At 47.7% G+C, this 12,564-nt stretch overlaps 1 protein-coding gene across 4 annotated transcripts in view; it reads right to left on the bottom strand.

The window, feature by feature from the left end:
• The window catches only part of DENND1A (DENN domain containing 1A), a 2,718,319-nt gene that overhangs the window by 60,688 nt on the left and 2,645,067 nt on the right, over positions 1-12,564 (bottom strand). For 2 of the 4 annotated variants that reach the window (XM_069609457.1, XM_069609458.1), the window contains one exon: positions 1,450-1,578. The exons of the other annotated variants lie outside the window; for them this stretch is intronic. In XM_069609457.1, coding sequence (XP_069465558.1) covers positions 1,450-1,578 — 129 coding nt within the window. The remainder of the gene's footprint in view (positions 1-1,449; positions 1,579-12,564) is intronic. 4 annotated transcript variants of the gene reach the window in all.

The following is a 12,564-nucleotide window of genomic DNA, read 5'->3' as shown; positions in this document are numbered from 1 at the left end:
TTGATACAAATTCTCATACTCATGGACATCACCACCCCAGTAGTTCTCGCCAGTAGCTCCTGCCTATTGGCCATTACCTACAAGTAGCTCTTGCCAAAGTAAAGGTTGGAGACCCCTCTGCTCTGGACCGTAGTCTGTTGGTAAGGAGGAGGAGGGTGAGGGACAAGAGGCGCTAGAGAAGAGGCAAACATTTTCATTAGCACCGTGGAAGGGGGCACTTGCCAATCAGGTTGCTCGGTATGTGGGCTGTATTGTATGGTACAAGCCTGCATTCCGAGCAGCCTGGCTAGCCAGCGCCCCCTTTCCTTCCGTTCCCCCTTCACCTCTTAGCACCCATGTAGTTTCCTACGTGAGTGCTGAGAGTGTTTTTTTTATTTCTAAAAAGAAACATGCCTTTTCTGCGCGGTGTCGGGCCAGCCACCTCGGGGTATATTGCCCCAATAGCGCCTAGCTCATTGTTATGTGATGGCAATATCAGAGAGAAGATAATGCACTGTACTAGATCTATGTGGTGTGTGGTTGCATGATGGACTTGAGATGCGCTCAAGAGGGCCCTCGTAGTTTGGAGGCATCACCAGGTTACTTTGTTAGAAACACTCTCTGTACTCCATCGTAACCCAGCTCAACAGCGTAGTACTAGGAAATAATCATGTCCAACAGCTGGTACTCATCAAAATTAAGAAGGAAATCCTCCAATAGAAACATGGTACCCAAGTGATTAGGATGTACCCAAGTAAAGATATCTTGGAAACATTTCCCTAGGAGATAAAAAGGCGGAATGCAGATAAGGGGCCTCATTCCGAGTAGGGCGGTAAGGGTTAACGGTCACCGGTAACGAGACCGGTGCCATTAAACCCTTACCGCCCTACTATGAGTTCCCTTTGCGGGTCCCGTCCTTAACGCCTGCTTTTAGCAGTCGGTATTGAATATTTTCACTGCTTGTCCACAAACAGTTATAACTTTGGCCTCAAATCAGTATCCGCTGATGGTTGTCCATTCTATCACATGAAACTTTTTTTTAAAAGTCCAAAGAATGTAACAATTCATAAACAGGAAGCGGTTCTCAAATATTTCAAAGAATTATGGAACAGATGCTAGAATATTCATAATAAACATGCTTTTAGCAGGCGTTAAGGACGGGACCCGCAAAGGGACTTTAGTGCTAATACCGGTACCGTAATTTACGGTACCGTTATTAGCGCCTTCCCCATTCCCATTGAGCCCTATGGGGGCTCAAATGGGAATGGGGAAGGGCCCTGGTGAATGGGGAATTACCGGTCCCTCCAACCTTGGAATGGACCGGTAACTACTCCATTCACCAGGGCGGAGTAGGAACGATTTTGGAGGCAGCCATGCCGCGGCGTGGTTACCTCCAAAGACGGAATGAGGCCCAAAGTCTTCAACATACGTGGAGTATTAGTAAGGTAAAGAGTAAGGTAAAGAGTAAACCATTCAAAAGGAGCGGAGAAGAGGAAGTTTTCAGAGAAGCCCGAGGCAGAGTCCTCTTCGCGTTGACACTCATCGTCAGACGAGTCCTCAGAAAGGAAGACAGTATAGTGGCGGGTGGGTCTTACAATGCTGAGGGGGGGAAAAAGAAGAGAGAAAGCAGTTAGTAAGTGTAGCACATCTCCAAGGAGAAACCTATTCTGCGGGTACATTCCAAGCAGGAGAAAATACAGTGATATTCGGCATGGCGACTATGGCAGGACATTCAAGGAACATGTTATTGAACAGAAAACTAGTTTATCGCGCAAAAGTAAGTAGGAAGAGTCGAAATGTCACCAGGGTTCAAGAGTTTAAGTGGTTCAGAAAAAAGAGACATGCCCTCAACACTAATTCCCTGAGCCGCCCATCCTCAATACTCCGCCTATCCCCAGTACTCCGCCCATCCTCAGTACTCAATGTCAAAAGTCCAATGGGAATTCAAATACCTGTACAGTGCTCAGAAGTCGAAAAGAACTACCACTTTGTGAGTGATTTCTGTACGTAGGCCAAGAGCCCTCGGGTGTAAGGAAGACATACCAAAAGTGTGCTCATGTCTCAATTGAACAGAGAAATACGAATGCATTTGATTCCAACAGGTTTTGTGAACAGGCGTTTTCTTGTAGAGAGGCTGGGTTGTCTTGCAGTGTGTGTGTGCCTGTTATCACCGTCCTGAGCTTCGGGCCGTCCACCTTGAAAGAACACAAGCCTTTGAAGAAGCTAAGAGGAGTGCCACACAAGCATCATCCAGCGTCCATCTTTTTAAGGACAATTTCAAGACAGTCAAGTCCTCAAACAGCCGCAGTCACCAGAGCTGTAGGAGACACCACGACCAGAACTCCAAATCCGTTAACCAGCACAGAGACAACGATTTGTCGCCCAAGCTCCCGCGCCGGACAGCCAGCAGACGTCCGTCCAGCCTCGCTTGTCGAACTGCCTGCCGCCTGGTACCCACAGTTGTCTCCCACCACTAACTCTGTCTAACAGGCTGCGAAGCACCCTAGAACCGCCTCAAGGCTGTTGAGCACCAAGAACTTCTTCAGCACCAGGTAAATTGTGGTTCTGCCCCCGTGGTCCTTCTCCAAAGGCCCCTAGAGACTGTTACGACCCTTTGGTCTTGGAACCAAATACCCTTGAACATAAGACGGATTTCTTTACCAATTACCCTCCTGTCAATAACCAGAGTGTATCCCTTTCCTGTGTGAAATTGCCTGTCCTCTGTGTTCCTTTACAGTGTGGGTTGTAATTGTAGAGTGCTAGAACTGTCTGTTGTAGTAATAATAAAGTAGATATTTGCATACAACTATGAGTGGACAGCAGGTGTCAAGTCCTAAAAATTAAAGTGGGGGACTCAATGGGATGTGACGTCGCCAGAAATTAGCATATCAAGATGACATATGCACAATTCATTACATTGGCTTTGCATAACAACCCAAATTTCACAGGACGAATGGCATTTGTCTTTCATACAATCAACACACACACAAAACCAAGCGAGGATATTTTCTTCTAATAGTGTTTTTGAAAACGTTAAAAGGTATGCATGTTTTAAACTCCAAGAACCAATAAAAATGTTTTCCCTGGAACATGCAGTACCGAAATGGGACATTTCATCTTTAGTTGTTTGTTATTTGTCATCAGGTCATATAGTGCAGTGGTGAAGTGTCCGGCCTGCAAGAATGACGGCAAGAGGACATTCAATTTTTCTCATTTTAGCTGGGGGGGACTGAGTCCACCCTCTGAAAAAGTGGGTGGACTCTCTCCACCCACTTGTACCCTCGACTTGAGCCCTGCTGGACAGTGCCTTTGATCATTGGGTAATAATTGTATTTTCGCTGTGTTGCAACTAACCAACGACCCACGACCTTGCGGAGGTAAGTCTGCCATTCTGTCCACGTTACCAAAATTGGACAAGGAGGTCTTATAATTTACTTGTATTCCAATCTGTTTGGATCCCCTCTGGTGTACTAGAGGTGTGGGGTTGATTGATGGTTTAGAAACCAATATTCATCCCTGGACCACTGGTGCCCCGGAAGTTGATCTGTCACACTTGGCTCGACTATTTTCCTAGTTGATGCCCTGCAGCGGGCCCTCTTCAACTACTGCCTCTGCTTCTTTTCCTTCCATACTCATTCTTCCTAATTCACCTTCCCTCAGCCATGTTTCTGGTAAATCAGTCTCCATTGAGTCTATCTCCTTTTTTCTCTTCTTGCTGACCTCTTGCTTTAACTTCTCTATCTTTCTCCTTCCCCTTCTCCTCTTCCCTTCTTAGATTTGTGACACTCCTGCTTACTATCACCCCCTCTCTGGTCCTTTCCACTCTCCTCAGATCTTTGCTATGGGTTCATCATTCTGTGACCCAAACAGGTTATCACCATCAAAGGGCATGCCCAGGATCTTGGTCTGCATGTCTCGGGCGCAGACCTGATGTTCTCATCCACAAATGTCTCTGGTACGCGTCCCTATGCACGTCCCATTGAATGGGCCACACAATCAGCTGTGTTTAGGCATAATTGCAAGATCTTGCGTGCTGCCTCCTTAAGATCCTACATCAAAGAGGTTCAGTCCTTCTTCATCTCGGCCATTGAAAGGTTTTCAGCTACTTCTCAGCTGATACTTCACAGTATGTAGGTATCACTCACACATCAAAGTGTGAAGCACCTTGCTCTACCTGTCCGTGGCCTAAAATGGGAAAGTGACGCTTTGGACCTCACTTTACAGGGTGCAGGTTAGACTGTGAGGGCCAGGTATTTCTTATGTACTTGTCCAAAGCGGGAACCAAAGAAGGTCTGGTATTACCCAAATTGACCTTTTACACAACTGATCTAATTAAAGTGGTCCTAATTGACCTTCTGCACAATTGACCTTTGTATTATTTTAGTTATTTTATATATGAATTGGGTTGGTTTTGGATTATAAAAAATATAAGGGGATTGGGTGGGGGGTTGCAGGGTTTTTTGGATTGGGTAAGAGGTTGCAGGGGTTTCCCCCCGTATATATGTCCTAATTGACCTTCTAAATTAGGTCAATTCTTCCGAGGGCAATTCTCCCAAGGTCAATTGTGAAATGGTCAATTAGTATACAACCGAAAGGTCTCTGCCACACTGCCTGACAGTGTCAACTAAGGCCAGACCAAAAGGAAAAAAGTCTCTCTAGGAGGACCTTCAACCAGGATGTCTGTAGGTTCATACTGATCCCAAGCGACTGAGGGAGCAGACAGACTAAGAGTGTCGGAAGCCTTGGCAATTGTCCGCTGGAAGGACACAGTAGGATTTCTGTAAGCCAAAACTTGCATGAAGTCAAGCTTGGGTAAGTGGCCTACCCCACTCTCATCATGCAAGTCTAAAAGCACAGCACCTTGCCTGAAGAACTCCTCTGGAAAGTCTGCAAGCTCCTTGAAGTCGATGGGCTCCAAGTTGGAAGAGACAAGACCAACCTCTTCATCAAAGATCTGACCCATCTTCATGGAAAACTCTGACATGGAAGGCAGGGCATCAGGGCCAAGTCTGTGTAGGCCTGTGCCCATAGGCATTGCTAAATGGTGCCTGTAGGGAGCAGGCTCCACAAGTAGGTCCGGAAAACAAGCCAGTAGGTGTGTAGTTATGGCACAAAGAGGTACCTCTTCCACCCTCAGAAGGTGCAGTGTGCCCTGGCTATGCCACCGGTGCCAACGCAGCTGGGGCCTTTCTGAAGCCGTCAAACATCAGAAACCTGAATTAATCTCACTGCTCTGGAGTGGGGGGGAGCTAGTGGGAAATGCTTTCTTTGATGGTGGTCACTCAGGGAGTGACTGTGCTTCTTCAAGGAGGAGGGCAAAGAGTGACCTTTTGAAGAGTCAGTAAGGGAGTGCGACCTCATGCAGTGCTTCTTATTGGTCTTCTGAGCGGGGCACCTCCTGCTCATTCTCAGAGAACCAAGTCTTCTTAGCTGAAGGCTCCGAAGTCAGTGACTTCAATGGTGTACACTTCTCGCCCTTATGGGGGAAGGCGAAAAGTTTAGTGACACAGTACGTGACTTTGGAGGACAAGAACAGACAGGAGTTTACAACTTCTGTGTTATGACCTTTGTCCAGGAAGAAAAAGACACACCTTGCTGGGATGGGAAATGAAACCAGTCTCCTGCAATTCCTGCGGGGCTTGAAGCCTTCAAGGGAGTAGGCATCACGCAATATGATTTAGTTAAAGAGCTAGTGGCAACAAAGGTACAGGAGGCATAGAAAAAGTAGTGGAGGTCATGGGCTTAATCAGTTCTACATATACTACCCATGGCATCACATATGAAGACATGGGCACCAGTGACTCCGACAGACCTGGTGGATAAAAGAACTTCCCGAGCAAGACTGACACTAGACAATCCATTTCAAAGATGGATAATCTGTAGGAGGAGGAATCGAGTATCGAGTGCAGTATCTTCTCTGTGTTCACTTCCATTGTATCCTCTCACACTGTTTCACAAAAATACTTTACAAAAAGTGCCACAACACTGACCTCCAGCTGGCAGAACAAGAGTGGTGACTGGACTAACCCGTTAGCCGAGGCCGTTACCCGGTTTAACAGCTTGGTGCATGCCCGCTGACAATGCGAAAAGCTGGCTCTGCTGTGCACTGTAAACTTCCTGCACTGGTTGTTAATGTGGGAAGCGAGTACTGGTGAGCAGAGTGAAAAGGTTGCACCGATATCACAGTGAGAAGCAGACAGATAGGGTGAGACATCAGAAATGGTGGGAACTGCCAGATGTGAGCACTGGGGGCATCCTTGTGCTGGTATCCATTGTGAGAAACTCTTAATGGGGGCAGTGCAAGTGGCTTTTATCGGTGGACACTGCGAAAAGGCTGTTCTGGTCTAAAATATGAAAAGCGTACACAGGTGGCTAGTGTGAGAGAGAAGCTAGTTCTGGTGGCAGAGTTACAAGCTACCTGTGGGGACCAGCCTTGCAAGATCACGACACCCGCTATGACCTCGCGAGACAGGGATCCAGCGTGCCTCTCCCCGGCCCTCCTCCTGTGGCAGGCCAACACCTGCCACCACACTATAAACCGAGACTCATAACATCCCTTACCATGAACATTGATGCAGCAGTGTCTTAACTGCTGACATACCCTAAGAACACTTGTTTCCCTGCAGCAGGCCCTCGTTTACCCATTGTGCATCAGCGGTGAAATAAACCTTTATAAATCACTCAGTGCCTGTCGTCTCTACACCAGCACTACATAATTGGCGACAAGGATCAAGGAAGGAAGTGTCCATGCCAGCATGCAAGGAGCTATGCCCCCTACAGCATTTCTCCAGTCCCCAGGTGGGCCACGTATACCATGGTTGGAGGCCATGGGTGGCTTGGACTTTGCCGCTTGACCGAAAAAGACGATGTTACTCAATGCCATGGGCGTTGAAGGGCAAAGAATTTTCGCAGGCCTCAAACCTGAGCCAGTGTATGGAGATTATGACGTGTTCATGGAGGCTGTTTGCCGCATCATAAAGAGGTTCTCAAACAAAGAGAACATTGTATTACACTGGCTGAAGTTCTACACCAGGAAGCAGGAGAGCAGGAAACCGGTGGATGATTGCATCACGCGCATGAGAGAGTTGGCGGCCCAGTCTGGGTTTGGAGAAAATGTGTAGAACATGATCTGCAATATGCTGGTGGTGCATACCAACTGCAGAAACGTTCAAGAGTAATTCATCGTGGAGGAGAAGGAGTTGAACTTAGAGACATTCGGATTGCCTATGCGGAGGAAGAGACCTTGTGCAGGCTAGATATGCTTGATGCATACCACCAAATAAGCCTGCACAAGGAGTCTAGATCGCTCACAGCATTCATCAAACCCTTTGACACTTATCAATACACTCACATGCCATTGGGTTGTCATCTGCCGCTTCAGCATACCAGAGGATGATGGACTCTCGGTTGCGCAATGTGGGGAATGTGTCATACTTTCAGGACAACATTGTCATCTGCGCGAAAAATGTCACAACGCATGACAGAGTATTGAGGACAGCACTGGAGAAGCTACAAAGAGCAGGAGTGCACCTTAGGTATGAAAAGTGTGTAACAAAAGACAGATAAGTGGAATATCTGGGATACAGAATCTCGAGGGATGGTGTCAGTCCCAAGAATAACCTCTAACAGGCCATAATCTAGGCCCTAGCCCCGAAGTCAAAGGTAGAGCTGCAATCCTTTCTGGGACTTGCAGAGTACTATGCAAAATTCATACCAAGGTACTTAGAGACTACGGCCCCATTGAGAGAATCACTAAGGAAAGGGGCAGAGTATCTGTGGTACCAAGATCAAAGGGCTGCTTTTGAAGAAATCAAAATGAGACTAGTCAATGCCCTGTGCCGGAAGCCATTCAATCCAGCATGGAAGATATAGATCACCAAGGATGAGAGTGCCTATGGGTTGGGAGCTACGCTCACCCAGAAGAGACATTGAACAAATAGTTGAATTTGCATCCAAAGCACTCTCCGAAGCAGAAACAAACTATTCTGCAGTAGAGAAGCAGATGCTTGCCGGCGACTGGGCCGTAGAGTATTTCAGAACGTACATATGGGGAACGAAATTTCGATTGGTCATGAACCACAAACCTCTAGTCCACATGCTAAGTCCAGGAGGTATGAAGATTGCAACACAGAAACTGGCATGCATTGCAGCCAAACTGCAAGAATACACATACAAAATCATGCATGTAGCAGGGTGTAAAAAGCAAGAGTGGACTGCATGTCGTAATTGACAGATCAGGGGAGAGCTGCCACCACATTCCTTCTAGACAAATGCAAAGTAGCAGCTCTGGGTGACTTAAGGAGCCAGGAATTCCTGGAAATGAGTGAGAATCACTGGAATGAGGAACTAGAAAATGATGTGTTTTTAAGGAAAGTGGCCATGTGGGCCCGGAATGGGAGGCCCAGTGAAAGAGCCATTCCTGAAGGTTTGAGACCATACTGGAAAGTGAACAAAGATATTTTTGAAGCTAACGGGTTGGTGATGAGAGGGGATCAAGTAATACTGCTGCCAGGAATCTGGAAAGTAATTTTGTGCAGGGCACACTCAGGTCATCTGGGTAGCAACATGACCAGGCGAAGAGTGCGAGAGGCTTACTGGTGGCCATGCATGGATCGGGACATCAAAGTAATGATCTTAAGGTGCCATGAGTGCATGAACATGACAAACGGCTCAAAGTGCGGCAAGCACCCATCATCCCCATTGAGATTACGAAGGGTGTATGGCACAAGTTATGCCTGGACTTTATTAGTTCGTTGGATACCATGGAGCCTATCCACAAGTATGGGGTAGTTATAGTAGACTATCTGTCGAAATGGGTGGAGACAGAATTTGTACCCAACATCACCACAACCACAGTGATTGAAGTGTTGAATGCAATCTTCCAGAGGGAAGGGTTGCCCAAAGAAATAGTAATGGACATGGGTGTCAAACTAGTGTCGAGAGAAATGAAAGAGTTTCTAGGAAAGCATAACATCAGGCAAATCAGAGCCAGTCTCTATCACCCACAGGCCAGTGGTCTACTGGAGAGGACCAAAAGGTATATAAAATGAGCCCTAAAACTTGCTGTAGCTTCAGGGATAGATCCCTACAAGACACCCAAGGAGGCGATAGCATCTCACTGCTTGACCCTGAACGCGATCATCAATGTGTCACCTTTCCAACTGCTGAGGGGGAGAGAGAGCTGCGTCCACCTTGGTACCCCCGTGGCTAGGAGGCTGATGCTGTAAACATGAAGGATGTGGTCTGGAGAATACAAATCGAATGAAAACGCAGAGCGACACTTGAAGGGCAGCCCTAAGAACGGATGTCAAAGAAGGGGACATGATGAAAATAAGACTGCCACATAAAGAACAAGTGACGGGTTCCAAGTACAGTCAACCTGTAAAGGTGGCAATAAAGGGAACAAACAAATATATACACCTGAGATGGGAAAAGGTGGAATCTAGAGAGGGTCACTGTGTCCAAGAGACACACACCCGAAAGGAGAGAACAATCTGGAGTGGAATCAAGAGGATAAGATCATGAACCATACAGAGAGCAAGAGACAGAACAGTGTGGAGAAGAATCATGAAGAGAGTGGCAACAGAGATGCCACACAAGGAGAAGGAGAGCAGCACAGTGAGAGAGTCATGTCGCCACAGGTCCAAGAAGGAGCAAGGGAAGCAGAGTTCACAACCCTAAGATCATTGGCTGTGGAGAGTCATCCTCAGCAACCGGGGCTTTGTGATGGAGTGGGACCAAGCTGCTTGACAAAAGGAGGTATGTGGGGACCAGCCTCGCACCTGCCGTGACCTCGGGAGATGGGGAACTAGCGAACAGCGCATGAAGAACGAGAGGAGCCACTGGGAGACAAAGAGGCTTCTCCCCAGGGCTCCTCCTGTGGCAGGCCTACACATGCCACCACACTATAAACTGAGACTCTTAACATCCCTAACCATGAACGTTGATGCAGCAGTCTATTAACTGCTGACATATCCTAAGAAGACTTGCTGTCCTGCGGCAGGGCTTCGTTCTCCCATTGTTATCAGCAGTTCAATAAACCTTTATAATCACTCAGTGCCTGTCGTCTCTACGCCACCACTACACTACTACTAGTTAAAAGTTTGGTTTGAGATGCTTCCACTGGTGGCGAGTGTGAGAAGTGAAGTGAGCAATGGTGGACAGAGTGAAAGGGTTCCACTGGTCGGCAGTGTGGAAAAGCAAGTACTGTTTGCTACTGTGAGCAACTTGGGCTGGTGTGACATAGAGGAAGCCAGTACTGGTGGCAGTGTGAGAAGTGTGGGGTGGTTGGAAGGGAGAAACCAGCCCTGGTGGTCAGTTTGAGGAGTGAGCACTGTTGCACAGTATGAAAAGCTTGCACTGGAGGCCAGTGTGACATACATGTACTGGAGGGAGTGTGATAAACTCACATCGGTGGGGAGCATGAAAAGCTGGTACCAGTGGCTGTGTGCGAAGATAGCACTGGTGGGCAATTAGAGAAGCTGGAAATAGTAAACATTGTGAGATCAAGCACTGGTGGGCAGTGGGAAAAGCTGGCACTAGTAAACTGTGAGATCTAGCACTGGTGGATAGCGAGAGAAACTGTTACGCTCACCTGGTATCCACAGGTATGCCACTCAGCCGGGTTACTCGCTAGTATGCTTCTCAGCTTTGCCCTGATGTGGTCTGCGGGGAAGGTTCTGCCTGAAAATACAGGAGGTCTGTGTTTAAGACTGACCGACTGGGGTAAGTATCCTCCCTCCACCCCGGTATGATTTCAGTCCCTCTGGCGCCCTCTCCTCACCTTGTGGTAGAATTAGGCGTGCTCTCCGTCCTGCCTTCTTTGCAGGCGCACGTTATCTTTCATGGGCGAGTGCGGTCCAGTTACTTCACTGACGCCGGCCCGTTTGATATTGTTCAGGTAGGTCTTATTGCTGTTCTTTAGTTTTGTTGCTATCCTGCATGCCTTACTTTGTTTAAAATGTCTCTTTCTCCCATAGGTATGAGGAGCTTCAGCACGGCAAACTGGCTTGGTTGAGCCCCGCTGGTAAATGATGCCGCATTAAGAGCGCTATGATGTGGTAAGGAAGCGCTATGCGCAGCACTGCGAAGTCTTGCCTTTACTAACCGGTGTTTTCCTTCCTTGTAGGTCGCAGTGTTCTTCAGAGCGAGTGCAATGTCCGGAGTGGTGCCAGCCGAGAGGCGACCAGCTAGGTAAGCCTTTTGAGCAGTTTGTAATTTGTAAATGTCTCTACTGCTTTCTTTAATGTTGCCTCTATCTTCCTCTTTCAGGGCGTTCTGTCCGGGAGGCGTGCAGATTCGCGGAAGCTGTTCTCAGTAGCTGCAAGTGTTTAAAGATGAAGACTGCAGGTAAGATGCTGCTGCTAATGATGTTCCTTTTGTCTCCTTGCAGGTTCTGCTTCTCCGAGGTTCGAGGGAATAGCTGGACACGGTGAGCGTCACGTTGCAAGCTGTAAAGTAACGCGAAGCGTGTTGTCTTGCTCGGGTGTGGTTTAAATAGCCCCAACAAAATAGTCCATGTAAAGTAGTCCCTAGGCTACCACACCCAAAACACTAGACCGCATAGCTTGGTTCTAAAGAACCAAGCTATGTGGATGCCTCCATGTTGGCTGACAATACAATAAAGTAGTTCCCAAGCACATTGTTTTTCATGGTGTATGAACCTGGCGCCATAGGCACCAGGACTGGCCCCATGAGGGCTTTTGAAGAGGATGCCAGGCTCTAGAGGCCCGAGTCCTGACTCCACCTGGCCAATGGGTTTGCCAGAGGGGGTTTTGGGCGAGGGTCGTGACAGAAACTTGCACTAGTAAACATTGTGAGATTTAGCACTGGTGGATAGCGAGAGAAGCTGGCACTAGTAAACATTGTCAGATCTAGCACTGGTGGGCAGTGAGAGAAGCTGGCTCTAGTAAACATTGTGTGATCTAGCACTGGTGGGTAGCGAGAGAAGCTGGCACTAGTAAACACTGTGTGATCTAGTGCTGGTGGGTAGCACGAGATGTGGGCACTAGTTAACATTGTGTGATGTTGTACTGAAGGGTAGCCAGAGAAGCTGGCACTAGTAAACATTGTGTGATCTAGCACTGGTGGGTAGCGAGAGAAGCTGGCACTAGTAAACATTGTGTGATCTAGTCCTGGTGGGTAACAAGAGAAACTGGCACTAGTAAACATTGTCAGATCTAGCACTGGTGGATAACGAGAGAAACTGGCACTAGTAAGCATTGTGAAATTTAGCACTGGTGGGTAGCGAGAGAAGCTGGCACTAGTAAACATTGTCAGATCTAGCACTGGTGGGTAGTGAGAGAAGCTGGCTCTATTAAACATTGTGTGATCTAGCACTGGTGGGTAGAGAGAGAAGCTGGCACTAGTAAACACTGAGATTTAGCACTGGTGGGTGTGAGAGAAGCTGGCACTAGTAAACATTGTCAGATCTAGCACTGGTGGGTAGTGAGAGAAGCTAGCTCTAGTAAACATTGTGTGATCTAGCACTGGTGGGAAGCGAGAGAAGCTGGCACTAGTAAACACTGTGTGATCTAGTACTGGTGGGTAGCGAGAGATGCGGGCACTAGTAAACATTGTGTGATG

The sequence above is a fragment of the Ambystoma mexicanum genome, chromosome 8, assembly GCF_040938575.1.
Source record: "Ambystoma mexicanum isolate Mex_15411 chromosome 8, UKY_AmexF1_1, whole genome shotgun sequence".
In the NCBI taxonomy this organism is placed as follows: domain Eukaryota; kingdom Metazoa; phylum Chordata; class Amphibia; order Caudata; family Ambystomatidae; genus Ambystoma; species Ambystoma mexicanum.
The sequence above is the reverse complement of the archived record's forward strand: the minus strand, read 5'-3'. Positions and strand labels throughout refer to the sequence as shown.